The sequence below is a fragment of the Pan paniscus genome, chromosome 1, assembly GCF_029289425.2.
Source record: "Pan paniscus chromosome 1, NHGRI_mPanPan1-v2.0_pri, whole genome shotgun sequence".
Classification (NCBI taxonomy): Eukaryota; Metazoa; Chordata; class Mammalia; order Primates; family Hominidae; genus Pan; species Pan paniscus.
In genome coordinates, this window is record NC_073249.2 from 12,278,621 (window position 1) to 12,291,303 (window position 12,683).

At 39.7% G+C, this 12,683-nt stretch overlaps 1 protein-coding gene across 2 annotated transcripts in view; it reads right to left on the bottom strand.

The window, feature by feature from the left end:
- The window catches only part of MTR (5-methyltetrahydrofolate-homocysteine methyltransferase), a 111,793-nt gene that overhangs the window by 25,223 nt on the left and 73,887 nt on the right, over positions 1-12,683 (bottom strand). For both annotated transcript variants that reach the window (XM_034949526.3, XM_014343488.5), the window contains exons 22-24: positions 11,924-12,024; positions 1,640-1,707; positions 623-743 (exon numbers count right to left, since the gene is read on the bottom strand). In XM_034949526.3, coding sequence (XP_034805417.3) covers positions 623-743; positions 1,640-1,707; positions 11,924-12,024 — 290 coding nt within the window. The remainder of the gene's footprint in view (positions 1-622; positions 744-1,639; positions 1,708-11,923; positions 12,025-12,683) is intronic.

Consider the following 12,683-nt stretch of genomic DNA (forward strand, 5'->3'; position numbering starts at 1 on the left):
CCAGGAAAAATCTGGTAAACTCAATAATTATCATGTGAACAAATTTGAACTTTCTCATCTTTACATTTTATACCTCTTTATGTTGTTAACCCAAAGGTTCCCACAAAGCTCCCCTTTCAGGAACTCCCCAAAGTGACCATTTAGTTCATTCTTGCTAGATGGGCTTTCTGTCTCCAAACTACTACAAGGTTAGACTTCCTTCAAAGGAACCTGTAATCATTCAGTCAGACACCTGCTTCAAGACAGAGTGGGCAAAAGTTCAAGTAATGATTTTGTGCCAAAAAACACAGCTTCTCCACTCGGTTTAATTTCACGAGAAGAGTTCATTATAATTCTCAGGAACTGAATCGCCAGTGAGAGTGTTAAGAAAAAGATTATTGCAAGCCAAAGAAATCCAAGAAAAAGCAAAGAATAGGAATCACAAAAAAGTTTTCTATAGCATGCTCTGAAAGTATTCTGGCTCTCACCCAAGTGAACACCAGAAAATGTTTGTGTTTATATAACAAAAAGTCAATGTACTAAACATAAGGGAAAATCCAAAACAACACAGGTTTACCACTGTTTCAAACACTGGCATATAAGAAAATTTGAAGTGAGGACAAAGCTCATTAGTATAACTTACTTTGAAGTGGTTGCTCCTCCAATCAACAATGGAATCCTTATAGCTAATCTCTCCATTTCCTTGGCAACAAAAATCATTTCATCCAGGGAAGGAGTGATGAGTCCTGACAGGCCAATTATATCTATTATTTTTTTTTTTAAAAAAAAAAGGACAAAAAGGACAGTGAGGAAGATGAAAGAAAAAGGGAAAGGATGAAGATCCATTTTAAAAACTTTGTAATGAAGACCAAAAGACCTAACATGAATTCCCAATTCTTTTTTTCTTTTTTGAGATGGAGTCTCATTCTGTTGCCCAAGTTGGAGTGTAGTGGCGCGATCTCGGCTCACTGCAACCTTTGCCTCCTGGGTTCAAGCGATTCTCCTGCCCCTCCTGAGTAGCTGCGATTACAGGTGCCCACCACCAAGCTTGGCTAATTTTTGTATTTTTAGTAGAGACAGGGTTTCACCACGTTGGCCAGGCTGGTCTCAAACTTCTGACCTCAAATGATCCGCCTGCCTCAGCCTCCCAAAATGCCGGGATTACAGGTGTGAGCCACCGCGCCCATCCCCAGTTTCTAATTCTAAGACATCTTTTCCGACTGGGGAATTTCAATCTATTGTTTGCTTTTGGTAGTAAATAAGATTTATAACTTAAGGTTGCAATAATTACTTGCCATAGTTTTAGGAAACAATGCAATAGAAGGTATATTTAGCTCATGATTTCCCAGACTTGAATATATCACAGTGTGAGAAGAAATATAAAAATGACTACATACAGAAAAAAAACCTAATACAACTGTTCTAAGAAGTCTGTCCCCATTCCCCATCTCCAGGACTCGGTTCCATAGTTACTCATTCTCGTCTCTCAACCCCATTAGAAATGGCAATGAAAGCAACCTGGTGCAGGAGCTGGCACTTGATTGTATGTCCCACAGAACCCTCACGGGGCATCACTATTCACTGACAGACAACTAGGGAAATGACAGACACCTGGGGATATGACATTTAGAGAAATGCCCAAAGTACAGTTGCACAGTACCTGCTTTGTGGTCAAGAGCAGCTTTCAGTATCTTATCACATGGAGTCATGACTCCTAAATCAATAACTCTGAGGCACAGAAATGAGACATGAGAAAATTAATGAAAGCCCATTAGAGACAAAACTGAAATGAACATTTTTATTTCAACCATTAAATACTGCTCTAATGTAAATGACAATCAAGTTGAAATGCTCACTAAATATTGAGGATTACCACCACAACTACCATTTATTCAGTACTTACTACATATACGCCAGGCACTATGCTAAGCTTGCTTTTAAGCAGCTTTACCGACTCATCATTCACATACCATACAATTCACCCATTTCAAGTGTGCAATTCAATGGTTTCTGGTATGTTATTTTTTTTAATTGTGGTGAAATATACATAATATATACTTTTCCATTTTAACCATTTTTCAAGGTACAATCCAGTAGCATGAATTTCAGTTACAATGTTGAGCAACCATCATCACTATTTACGTCCAAACTTATTTTATCACCCAGAGCAGAAACACTGTAACCATTTAGCAATAACTACCCCTTCTTCTCTCCCACCCTCTCCACTCCATCCCCTGGTAACCTCTACTCTACTTTCTTTCTCTATGAATTTGCCTTATCTAGATATTTCGCATAAGTAGAATAATACAGTATTCATCCTTTTGTGTTTGGCTAAACTTCACTTAGCACAGTGCCTTCAAAGTCCAACCATGTTTTGAGGCATGTCAGAAGTTCAGTCTTTTTTAAGGCCAAAAAATATTCCACTGTATGGAGATAACATGTTTTGCTTATCCATTCATCTGTTGAAAGACACTGTGCTCAGCTTTTTGCATAAGCAATCTCTTTTGCTGTTGTTTTTGAGACAGGGTCTCATTCTGTCACCCAGGCTGGAGTGCAGTGGTGTGATTACGGCTCACTGCAGCCTTGACCTCCTGCCTCAGCCTCCAGAGTAGCTGGGACCACAGGCATGCCCCACTAAACCCAGCTAATTTTTACAGTTTTTGTAGATAGTGTTTCCCTATGTTGCCCAGACTGGTCTCAAACTCCTGGGCTCAAGTGATCCTCCCACCTCGGCTTCCCAAAGTGCTAGGATTATAGGCTTGAGTCACAGTGCCCGGCCTGCATAAATGATCTCATTTAACCCTCATAGTAACTCTATCATGAAAGCACTACTATGGGTCTCATTTTAATGAGAAGGGGCCCAGAGAAATTAAGCAATCTGTCTAGTCACACAACTAATTAGAGGCAGAGTTGGGATCTGAATCAGTATCTCACTCCAAAATCCATTATCTTATCTATTTAGGCCAATAAAAAGGGCTAGGGAAGTTCCTCAATAAAGACCTGTTGAACTTGGAAGCCAATGGGGAAGATCATGAAAAAGAGGTCAGGTCCTGCACACGAAGAGCTGTCAGGGAACTCTGATTACTTAACGCAAGAAAAAGAAGGAGAGTGATTCAGGGTGCAGGTCACCGAGGGCAAGAGGGCAAGACTGAAAGGAAAGGCAGACTCTAGATGGGCACACAGGAGAACAGGCGCTGGGGCAGAGGAAGCCTGGAGCACACTCTCAGAGAACGGAACAGTGCCAGACAAATTTCAATTCATGGAGGAGAGAGCTTCCTGGAACTCAGAGGAAACAGGAATGTCTGCCCTGGAAAATGTTCTAGGAATTACTTCTATTTTAAATTTACAGAGTACCTTAATGTCATTTTGATAATTTAATCTTCTTCTATTTGTTAAAAGATGTTGAAAAACTTACAGCATGCATTTTTACTTATTTCATTTCATCAACAATTCTTAAAATTAAATAGGCAAAAACGTTTAAATAACAAGAACAAAAAAGAATGCTTAAGACTACAACATGACATACTGGCTGGTAACAATGGGTGCTGAACGCTGGGGCAGGAAGGGGACTGGCTTCTCACTATATGCCCTTTCATACCACTGGATTTTTAGCTTGTACTCATATTACTTTTTTAAAAAAAGTTTAAAAAAAACTATGACATATGGAATCTTCAGTAAAAAGTAAGACAACTTCAAATCAATGGTAAGTGTATTCAGCTTTGTTGGCACTAACCCAGTAGCAAATGCACGCTGGAGGTGTTAATGATGTATAACCACTGCAGGTTATAGCAGGAGTGAGATGGTACCACATGCTTTTTTTTTTTTTCTTTTTAACATATTGAAGAAAGTCTAGTACCTGGATCTTTTGTTAAACAATGACTAAGCATAGACTGTCACATATAAAACTAGGAAAAATAGCATACTGCTTTTAAATCAAGACAAAAAGGCATACATTTCACAGCTGATTTTTTTTTAACATTGTATATGTTTTAAAATTCAACTAAAACGTATCAGTATGATGGCAAGAATCATCTTGCTGTCACTGCTTTTTCTTGTTTCAGCAGTGTTTCTCTCAGGAACGTCTTATGTGGATGCTTGCCATGTTTAAGGAAGAGTAAGGAGATTGTTGTGGCTGGAACAGAAATGGAGAAGGATAGAGTTGTGGGTGATAAGTTCAGAGGAGGAAAAGGCCAGAGCCTGTGTAGACTTCGCATCAGAATCACCAGGGGAGCCTTTTCAAAATCAAACAACCTGAAGCTTGGACTCCATTTTCCAGAGACTGTGATTTAACTGACCAGGGGTGGGGTCCGGGAAGCTTCCAGATTATACCCACTACACAAGGGCCTTGCAGACCACTACAAGGGCTCTGAGTTTTACTGAGCGAAGAGAGAAATCACTGGAGGGTCTGAACAGTGGAATAAGAAATCTGACTTAGATTTAACAGATTTACTTGGGACTGAAACAAATCCGGGGTAGAGAAGCAGAGAGACTGGTTAGGCTGCTGCAAAAATCCAGACAAGAAGCAGTGTAGGTAGTGAGAAGCGGTCAGATCCTGGAAATACTGTGAGGAGAACTGATGGGTTACATGCAGGTTATCCGACGAGAGGATGACGCAAGAGTTTCGGTTTGAGCAGCAAGAAAAATGAAGTTGCTATTTCTTGAAATAGGGGAGAGCTGGGGAGGTGTTCACAAAATGGTGGCAATTAGTTCAGTTTTCAAAATATTAAATTTGAGATTTCTTTAGATATCCAAATGGAGCTGTCAGGGAGTCCACTGGATATGTAAGTCTAAAGTCTGGGGGAGAGATCCACAGTGGAGATACAATTTGGGACTTGTCAGTACATCAGATGATACTGAAGTCACAAAACGAATGAGACGACTTCAGCCCACCCCAGGCCTTGTTACTCCAGGTGTGCTCCTGTACCAGCAGCACCAGCCCTATCTGAGAGTTTGTCGGAAATGCAGAACCTCCAGTCCAGACTTACCCTAATCAGAATCTGACTTTTAACAAAATCCCCAGGTGACAAGAAGGTACATTACAGTTTGAGAAACACACACCTAGACAGTGAAGACAGAGAAGAGGTCCAAGGGCTGAGCCCCAGAACATTTCTGTGTTTAAAGACCACTCCCAGAAGGAGAGATCAGCAGGAGAGAATCATAACCACAGATCAGTGAGGTAAGAAAACGACCAAGAACACTGAGCCAGGGGCCTGGGTGACAAGTTCAATTTCCAGCTAATTAGCCTGCCTTCAAAGTCGTCTTGCTGGGGAAATAGTCGAATGTACTATTGATTAGAGGGCAATTCTCACTATTTCCACACACTGAAATGACACTTATGGTACTGGGATGCACAAAGGAAGTTGCTCACAGCCCTGGTCAACCCATGTAGGACAGAGGCCCAGTTCCACTCTCCAGCAGGAAAGAGAATGGGTTTCCTGGCACATCTGAGTTGAGAAACTGTTGGCAAGCTCTGAATTAGAATATGGTGTGGCAAGTACTACAATGAAAGCATTTACAGTGTACTATGTATGGAAGGCCCAAAATGGGTGACAAGCAGAAGCATCCTAGGGGGAAGTCTGAAATGGATTTTGAAAAATTAACTGGGTATTAGCTGAAGGAAACAGGGAAGTCTAGGCAGAGACCAGCACTATGAGGGCCCAGAGTCCTGAACTAGCTAGGAATCCCAGGGTATGTGAAGTCGGAGAAGAGGGCACAGGTCAGATCCAGCCTGCCCTCTGTGCCTGCTACCATTCTTCCCACCATCCCTCTCCATTCCCTCTCACCTCTACCACAACCTCCTGTTTTACCCCTACACATAACCCCATCTTCCTTGACTCTCCCTCAGTTTCCCTTTGTCATTTTGAGCCATACCCTATGTCTGTAAGCCTCTCCCTATACACATTCCTGTATTTCGCCACATGGGAGGCTAAAGAGAATAAAAATGAATGTTACGGAAGTTATTGATTTTACAGTATTTGTTTTAAAGTGCTCAGAAGAGAGGTTGGGTATGGAGGCTCATGCCTGTAAACCCAGTGCTTTAAGAGGCCAAGGCAGGAGGATCACTTGAGGCCAGGGGTTTGAGTCCAGCCTGGGCAACATTAGCGAGACTTTGTCTCTACAAAAAAACTCTTTTTTTAAGTGCTTAGAATAGAGCTATGAGAGCAAGCATTTAATTTGGATACTAATCCAGGAAAAAAAAAAGTTGCACTGAATGTTTTAGCAAAGGCATCTCATACTATTTAAGAATACACAGAATTTCAAAAATACTGTAATATAAGACAAAAAGTCCTTTTCATCTCCAGAAGAAATTTAAAAAGGAAAATAAAACTGCATCTGCATCCTTTTAAGGTACCTGATACTTGCTGTCATTTTACCCTTTATTTCTCAGTTAACTAAGGTGGCAGCCTATCTGCTGCTCCTGCAATTCACACATGCCACCACAAGATGGCATGTGTTTCCATCCAGTCTGCAGTCCAGCCATGGTTTCCAACCTGTACTTAAGTAGTGCCAGTGGGGTCTGTTGCCATTTCCATTACTTTTTAAAAAAATAAACAAATTGTTGATCTCTCCTTCAAAGAATGGATCCAAAGCCTCTAAATAATTATCAGCATGTGAAGTGCTCAGAAGAGACTGCATTACTATATCTTTGACTTAGGTACAGTCATGTTCCTCACTCAGCTGAACGTTCCAACATTATACAGTTTGGAATTATTTTCATGCTCAGCCATATACTGCTCTTTTACGTATACTAGACAGTTATATTAAGAACCACTGGTTATCAGACCCATGTTTAAAAACATTAGATGTATGATGTATAACTTTAAAATGTATCATGAAATAGCATATTTTTCTTACATAATTAAACACTGTGCATTATCTGTAATGGAAAATGTCCTCTTTTGTCTTTTCCTAGTTACTATTACAGAGTATATGTAAAATTAACCTCAATGGAATTAATCAAAAATATTTCCAAATATTCTACATTATTTCTTGAGGGGAATTTAGAATACAGACATAACTCAGAGATGCTATAGGTTCAACTCTAGACCATTATAATAAAGTATCTCAATAAAGTGAGTCATGTGAATTTTTTGGTTTCTCAATGCATATAAAAGTTATGTTCACACTATACTGTACTCTATTACGTGTGCAATAGTATTATGTCTAAAAGAACAAGGTATACATACCTTAATTTAAAAATACTTATTGCTAAAAAAAAATGCTAACGATCATCTGGGTCTTCAGTGAGTTGTAACCTTTTTGCTGGTAGAGGGTCTTGACTTGATGTTCATGGCTGCTGACTGATTAGAGTGGTGGCTGCAGAAGTTTGGGGTGGCCGTGGCAATTTCTCAAAATAAGACGACAGTGAAGTTCCCCACACCAATTGAATCTAACTTTCACAAAAGATTTCTCTGCAGCATGTGATGCTTTTTGATAGCGTTTTACTCACAGAACTTCTTTCAAAATTGCAGGCCAATCATCTCAAACCTTGCCCCCTGCTTTATCACCTAAGTTTACGTGCTGTTTATTCTAAATCCTCTGTTGTTATTTCAACACTATTCATAGCCATCTCAAGAAACTACTTTCTTTGCTCAGCCTTGCTCAGCCATAAGAAGCAATTCCTCATCTGTTGAAGTTGTATTACGAGATTGTAGCAATTCATTCCCAACTTCAGGCTCCACTTTTAATTCTGGTTTACTCTTGCTATTTCTACCACATCAGCAGTTACTTCCTCCACTGAAGTCTTGAATCCCTCAAAGTCATCTATGAGAGTTGGAATCAACTTCTTCCAAGCTCCTGTTAATGTTGATATTTTGACATCCTCCCATGAATTACAAATGTTCTTAATGGCATCTAGAATGGTGAATCCTTTACAGAAGGTTTTTTGATTTACTTTGCCCAGATCCATCACTATCTATGGCAGCTACAGCCTTACAAAATGTAAGACTTGAAAGTCAAAATTCCTCCTTGATTCACAGGCTGCAGAATGGATGTTGTGTTAGCAGGCATGAAAACAATATTCATCTCCTTGTATATCTCTATCAGAATTCTTGTGACCAGGTGCACTGTCAATGAGGAGTAATATTTTGAAAGGAATCTTTTTTACTGAGCAGTAGGTCTTAACGGTAGGCTTAAAATATTCAGTAAACCCATGCTGTAAACAGATGTGCTCTCATCCAGGCTTTGTCATTCCATTTATAGAGCACAGACAGAGTAGATTTAACATAATTCTTAAAGCCCTAGAATTTTCAGAATGGCAAATGCGCACTGGCTTCAACTGATAGTCATCAGCTGTGTTAGCCCCTCCACAAGAGAGTCAGCCTGTCCTTTGAAGTTTTGAAGCCAGACATTCACTTCTCCCCTCTAGCTATGAAAGTCCTGGATGGCACCTACTTCCAACAGAAGGCTATTTCATCTATATTGAAAACCTATTGGTTAGCATAGCCACTTTCCTCAGTGATGTCAGCTAGATCTGGAAAACTTGCTGCAGCTTCTCCATCAGCACCTGCACTTCACCTTGTACCATTATGTTAGGAGACAGCTTCTTTCCTTAAACCTCATGAACCAACCTCTGTTAGCTTCAAACTTTTCTTCTGCAGCTTCTTCACCTCTCTCAGCCTTCACAAAATTGAAGACGGTTGGAGCTCTCTTCAATTTGTTATTGCTCCAGCAATGCCAAACTGCTCTGGGTGAAACTCTGGTTTAAGGGAATACTGTGGCTGGTTTAATCTTCTATCCAGACCACTCAAACTTTCCTCATAACAGCAGTGGGGCTGTTTTGCTTTCCTATCATTTGTGTATTCACTGGAGGAGCATTTTAGATTCCCTTTAAGAACTTTTCTTTTGCATAAACTGTGCTATTTGGTGCAAGAGGCCTAGTTTTCAGCCTATTTCAGTTTTTGACATGCCTTCCTCACTAAACTTAATCATGTCTAACTTTTGACTTAATGTCGAGGTGTGTGACTCTTCTTTTCACTTAAACACTTAGAGGACTACAAGGCCATTACAGAGTTATTAACTGGCCTAATTTCAATATTGTTGTGTCTCAGGGACTATGGAGGCCCGAGGAAAGGGAGAGAGATGGGGAATGGCTGGTTAGTGGAACAGTCAAAATATATATATTTATGGATTAAGTTTGCCATCTTCTATGGGTGTGGTTCATGATACCCCAAAACAATTAAAATAGTAACACTGATCACTGATCACAGATCATCACAACAGATATAATAAGGTTTGAAATATTGTGAGAATTAGGAAAATGTGACACAGAGACGTGAAATGAGCACATGCTATTGGAAAAATGCCATCAAGACACATGTTCTATGCAGGATTGCCACAAAACTCAAATTTTTACAAAATGCTGTAACTGCAAAGCTCAATAAAGTGAGGTACAATAAAACAAGGTATGCCTGTGTTAATATTAGACATTATACTTGTTTACAACTCAAGTCAAAAAAAATATTGTAAAGTAAGGTGACATATTACGAAGTCCCAGCTTTTGGAACCAAAAGCCCTGAATGTGGCTTGACACTTGCTAGCCATGTGACTATGATGAAATCTCTCAAGTTCTCTAAGCCTAAGTTTTCTCATCTATAAAAGGAGAAATACAATAACAGGCAGGGTAGTAGGATCAAAACCATCAAAAGGAAGGATGAAAGAAAAGAAAGGAAAGGAACCAAAACCACAACAACAAAAAGGTGACAAAGAAAAAAAAATCAGTGATACTAAAGAACTGTATAAATTGGGAAGTGGTAAACAAATGGTAGGTAATAGTAGATTCTTGGTGAATACATCCTTAGTTCTATTCAAATCCTCAAATTTGCAATTCTATTGCATCATATCTTCCCCATTTAAAAAATACATTTTCTCTCTAAACAGAACTGTCAGTTTTAGCCCTCTTTATTTCTTTTATCCCCACAAAGAAAAAACACTGTTATCATTTTTGAGATTCACTGCAACAATGATAAAAAGCCAGGAAAGAAAAGGATTAGATACTGGATAGGTTGCTAGACTCACTCACTAGGCTGGGTAATTCCTTCAAGCATACTAGCCTGGTACTGACAGTAAAAGTACACATTATTCCATAAGACAATCTCCAGGGACACTTGTCTACTAGCTGACACCATAAAATTAAACTCACCAAAGGAAGAGTCTATGTGTTATCACACACAAGCCAAAGGAGTGTTTGACATGAAGTTTGCACATTCACTTGTTTTTGTAAAATGAAAGTAACGTTTCATCAGAAAGTGTTTCTCCAGTTAGACTTATTAGCAAAGATAAGCAAACCCTCAGTGCCCAACATATAGCAACTGGGTTTGTTGCAGGAAAGCCTCAGGCTTAATACGCAGTCTTCACAACTGCTGACATTCAGTTCCAGTAGCACCCTGGAGAAATGCCACAATGTTCCCTGGCTTCTTAAAATGTCTTTACTGGAGAAATAAACATTGCTAGTATAATACTCTCAGCTAAGAATCCACTGATCAAAATAAATGATGATAAAGCACATGACAATGATATCTCAAGAATCACTTTTAGGAAGTTTACCTACAAGTCACTTTCTTCAATGGTTCTTGTCCCATTAAGGCTGAACATGTACCTGGCTATTTAGCCTGAGAAACAGTCAACTTTTTCAAGGAGAAAAGTCAACTAAATCATTTTGGTGTCTCTAGTATAATGCCTGGTATGTAGAAGATGATCTATAAACATTAACTGAAGTGAATTTTAACTGATTGTGATGAATGCAAACAGGAACCAACAACCTCAGGTTTGCAAAGGTAAGCCTATAGCAGAAATGCTTTGTAGACTTTAGGAAGCGAACACCTTATCCAAATATTTATTATATAGGTAAAATTTCATTACAACTATCTATCTTCAATAAATTTATCTCTTTAAAAAATAGTAAGTACATGGATAGAAATAGTATTCCTCGTTTCTAGGACTAGGAGAGAACGCTAAGTCTTTAGACAGTAAGTGAGCAGGTAAATAGAAATGCTTGTGAAGACAGTCAGAGGGAAAAAAAAAATGCCTTCCTGACACTGCTTCTCTGTCTCCAGCCTTCCTGAAAGGTTCTTAGCTGCATTTAATTAGCCTTGAAGACAGAGATGGATAAAAATGTTGACAGCAGGGACAGAGCTTAGCAGGTAATTGTTACTTGACAGCAAAGAAGAGAACTGAGGAGTACAGGGATAGCTCCAGTCAATTTTCTTCTCTATCTAAAGAAAACAGCACATTGGAAAGAAGTCTATGACTCAAAAGGACTGTTGGCTGGACATGGATATGGGAAAGCATTATTTCCATCAGGCTTTTCATTACAAAGAATATGTTCAAATCTAAGCAAAACACATACTTACTACAGGTCATCAGCTCTCACATGCAAATGATTTTGTTATGAATATTTATTAATTATAATAAGATAGAAAGGGGTTTTACTTGTATACAACATTCCAAAATCTAGCTTAATCACCAAGAACACATGGTCCTGGCTCTAAGCAAAGCCAACTGAGACTTGTACAGAGAAGGCCTTCCTGTAAAACTGTTTAGCCAAGGTCTCATAAGATCTCGGTTCTAAAATCTGAGTTTACTGAAAGGAAAAAGAGGATATGATGAACACCACTGGCCATGGGAAGGAGCCTGATATTCCGGCTATTAGCACTTCTGTCCCAACATCCAACCCCAGGAATCCTCTGGACGGTTTCCACCCCACTTGAATAGCTTTTACTATTCTTTATGTCCTTTTTGAACACGGATAATTACTAACTTATTTCATTTGAAATGCTGTGTTCACGTAGAAAATTCAAAAACACAGTAAGCAAAAAGAAATAAAAAATAACCTCTAACATCCACTGCCATGCCCTACTCTTCCCACCCATTGAAGAATTATTCTGTTAAAAAGCTTTCGTTTTTAAATGGAAAAGGGGTTGAAAGAGGTGAGGTCCTAACTTACCGGAAATTATTGCAGCCAAGGACTACTCCAACTATGTTCTTGCCTATGTCGTGCACGTCGCCTTTAACAGTGGCCAGCACGATGGTGCCCTGGTAAGGGTCCTGGAAAGGAAGCCAAGCAGCTCAGCAAGGCAGGGTTGTTTAGGGTGGAACACCTAGTTCTCCAGAGCCAGGCAAGGGCCAGCACAGAAAGCACTTCAATACAACCAAGAGCACCTCAAAGACAGACCTGGAAACCGAAGCCCAAACAGTTCAAAGGAGGCCCACCTAATGGGCTAGCCCAAGGGGCTTCAGCCAAGATCAGGAGGTCCCATCCTTTCAAAGAATAGTTGATGTTCACACACAAAATAGCACCATAGCTGAAGACCACATCCTTAACTCTGGGTGCGGGGGAACCTATTTGACAAATGTTTACTGTTAGCAATTAAGGGAGAGGCAGGGGAGAGGGGAAGGAACAGGTTAACTGTATGTGTATGTCCCATCTGAATCTGAAAAACCACAACAGCCCAGGCAGAGGGCACATGAGTATCTTTCCTCAGCACTGTTGTTCTATGCACAGTTAGCATCCCCCACTACTCCCCCAAAAAAAGAAAAAAAGCAAAACAAGAAGGATTTTTATAAACTCTGTGTTTGTCTGAGCCATTCACAAACAGATCAATTTAAAAATTCAGAATCCTAGGGGCCAAAGCTGTCTGAGCTTCACAGGGAGCTAAACAAGGTCAAAAAGCTTAATGATTTACTCTGGTGGTGCAGCCAACAAG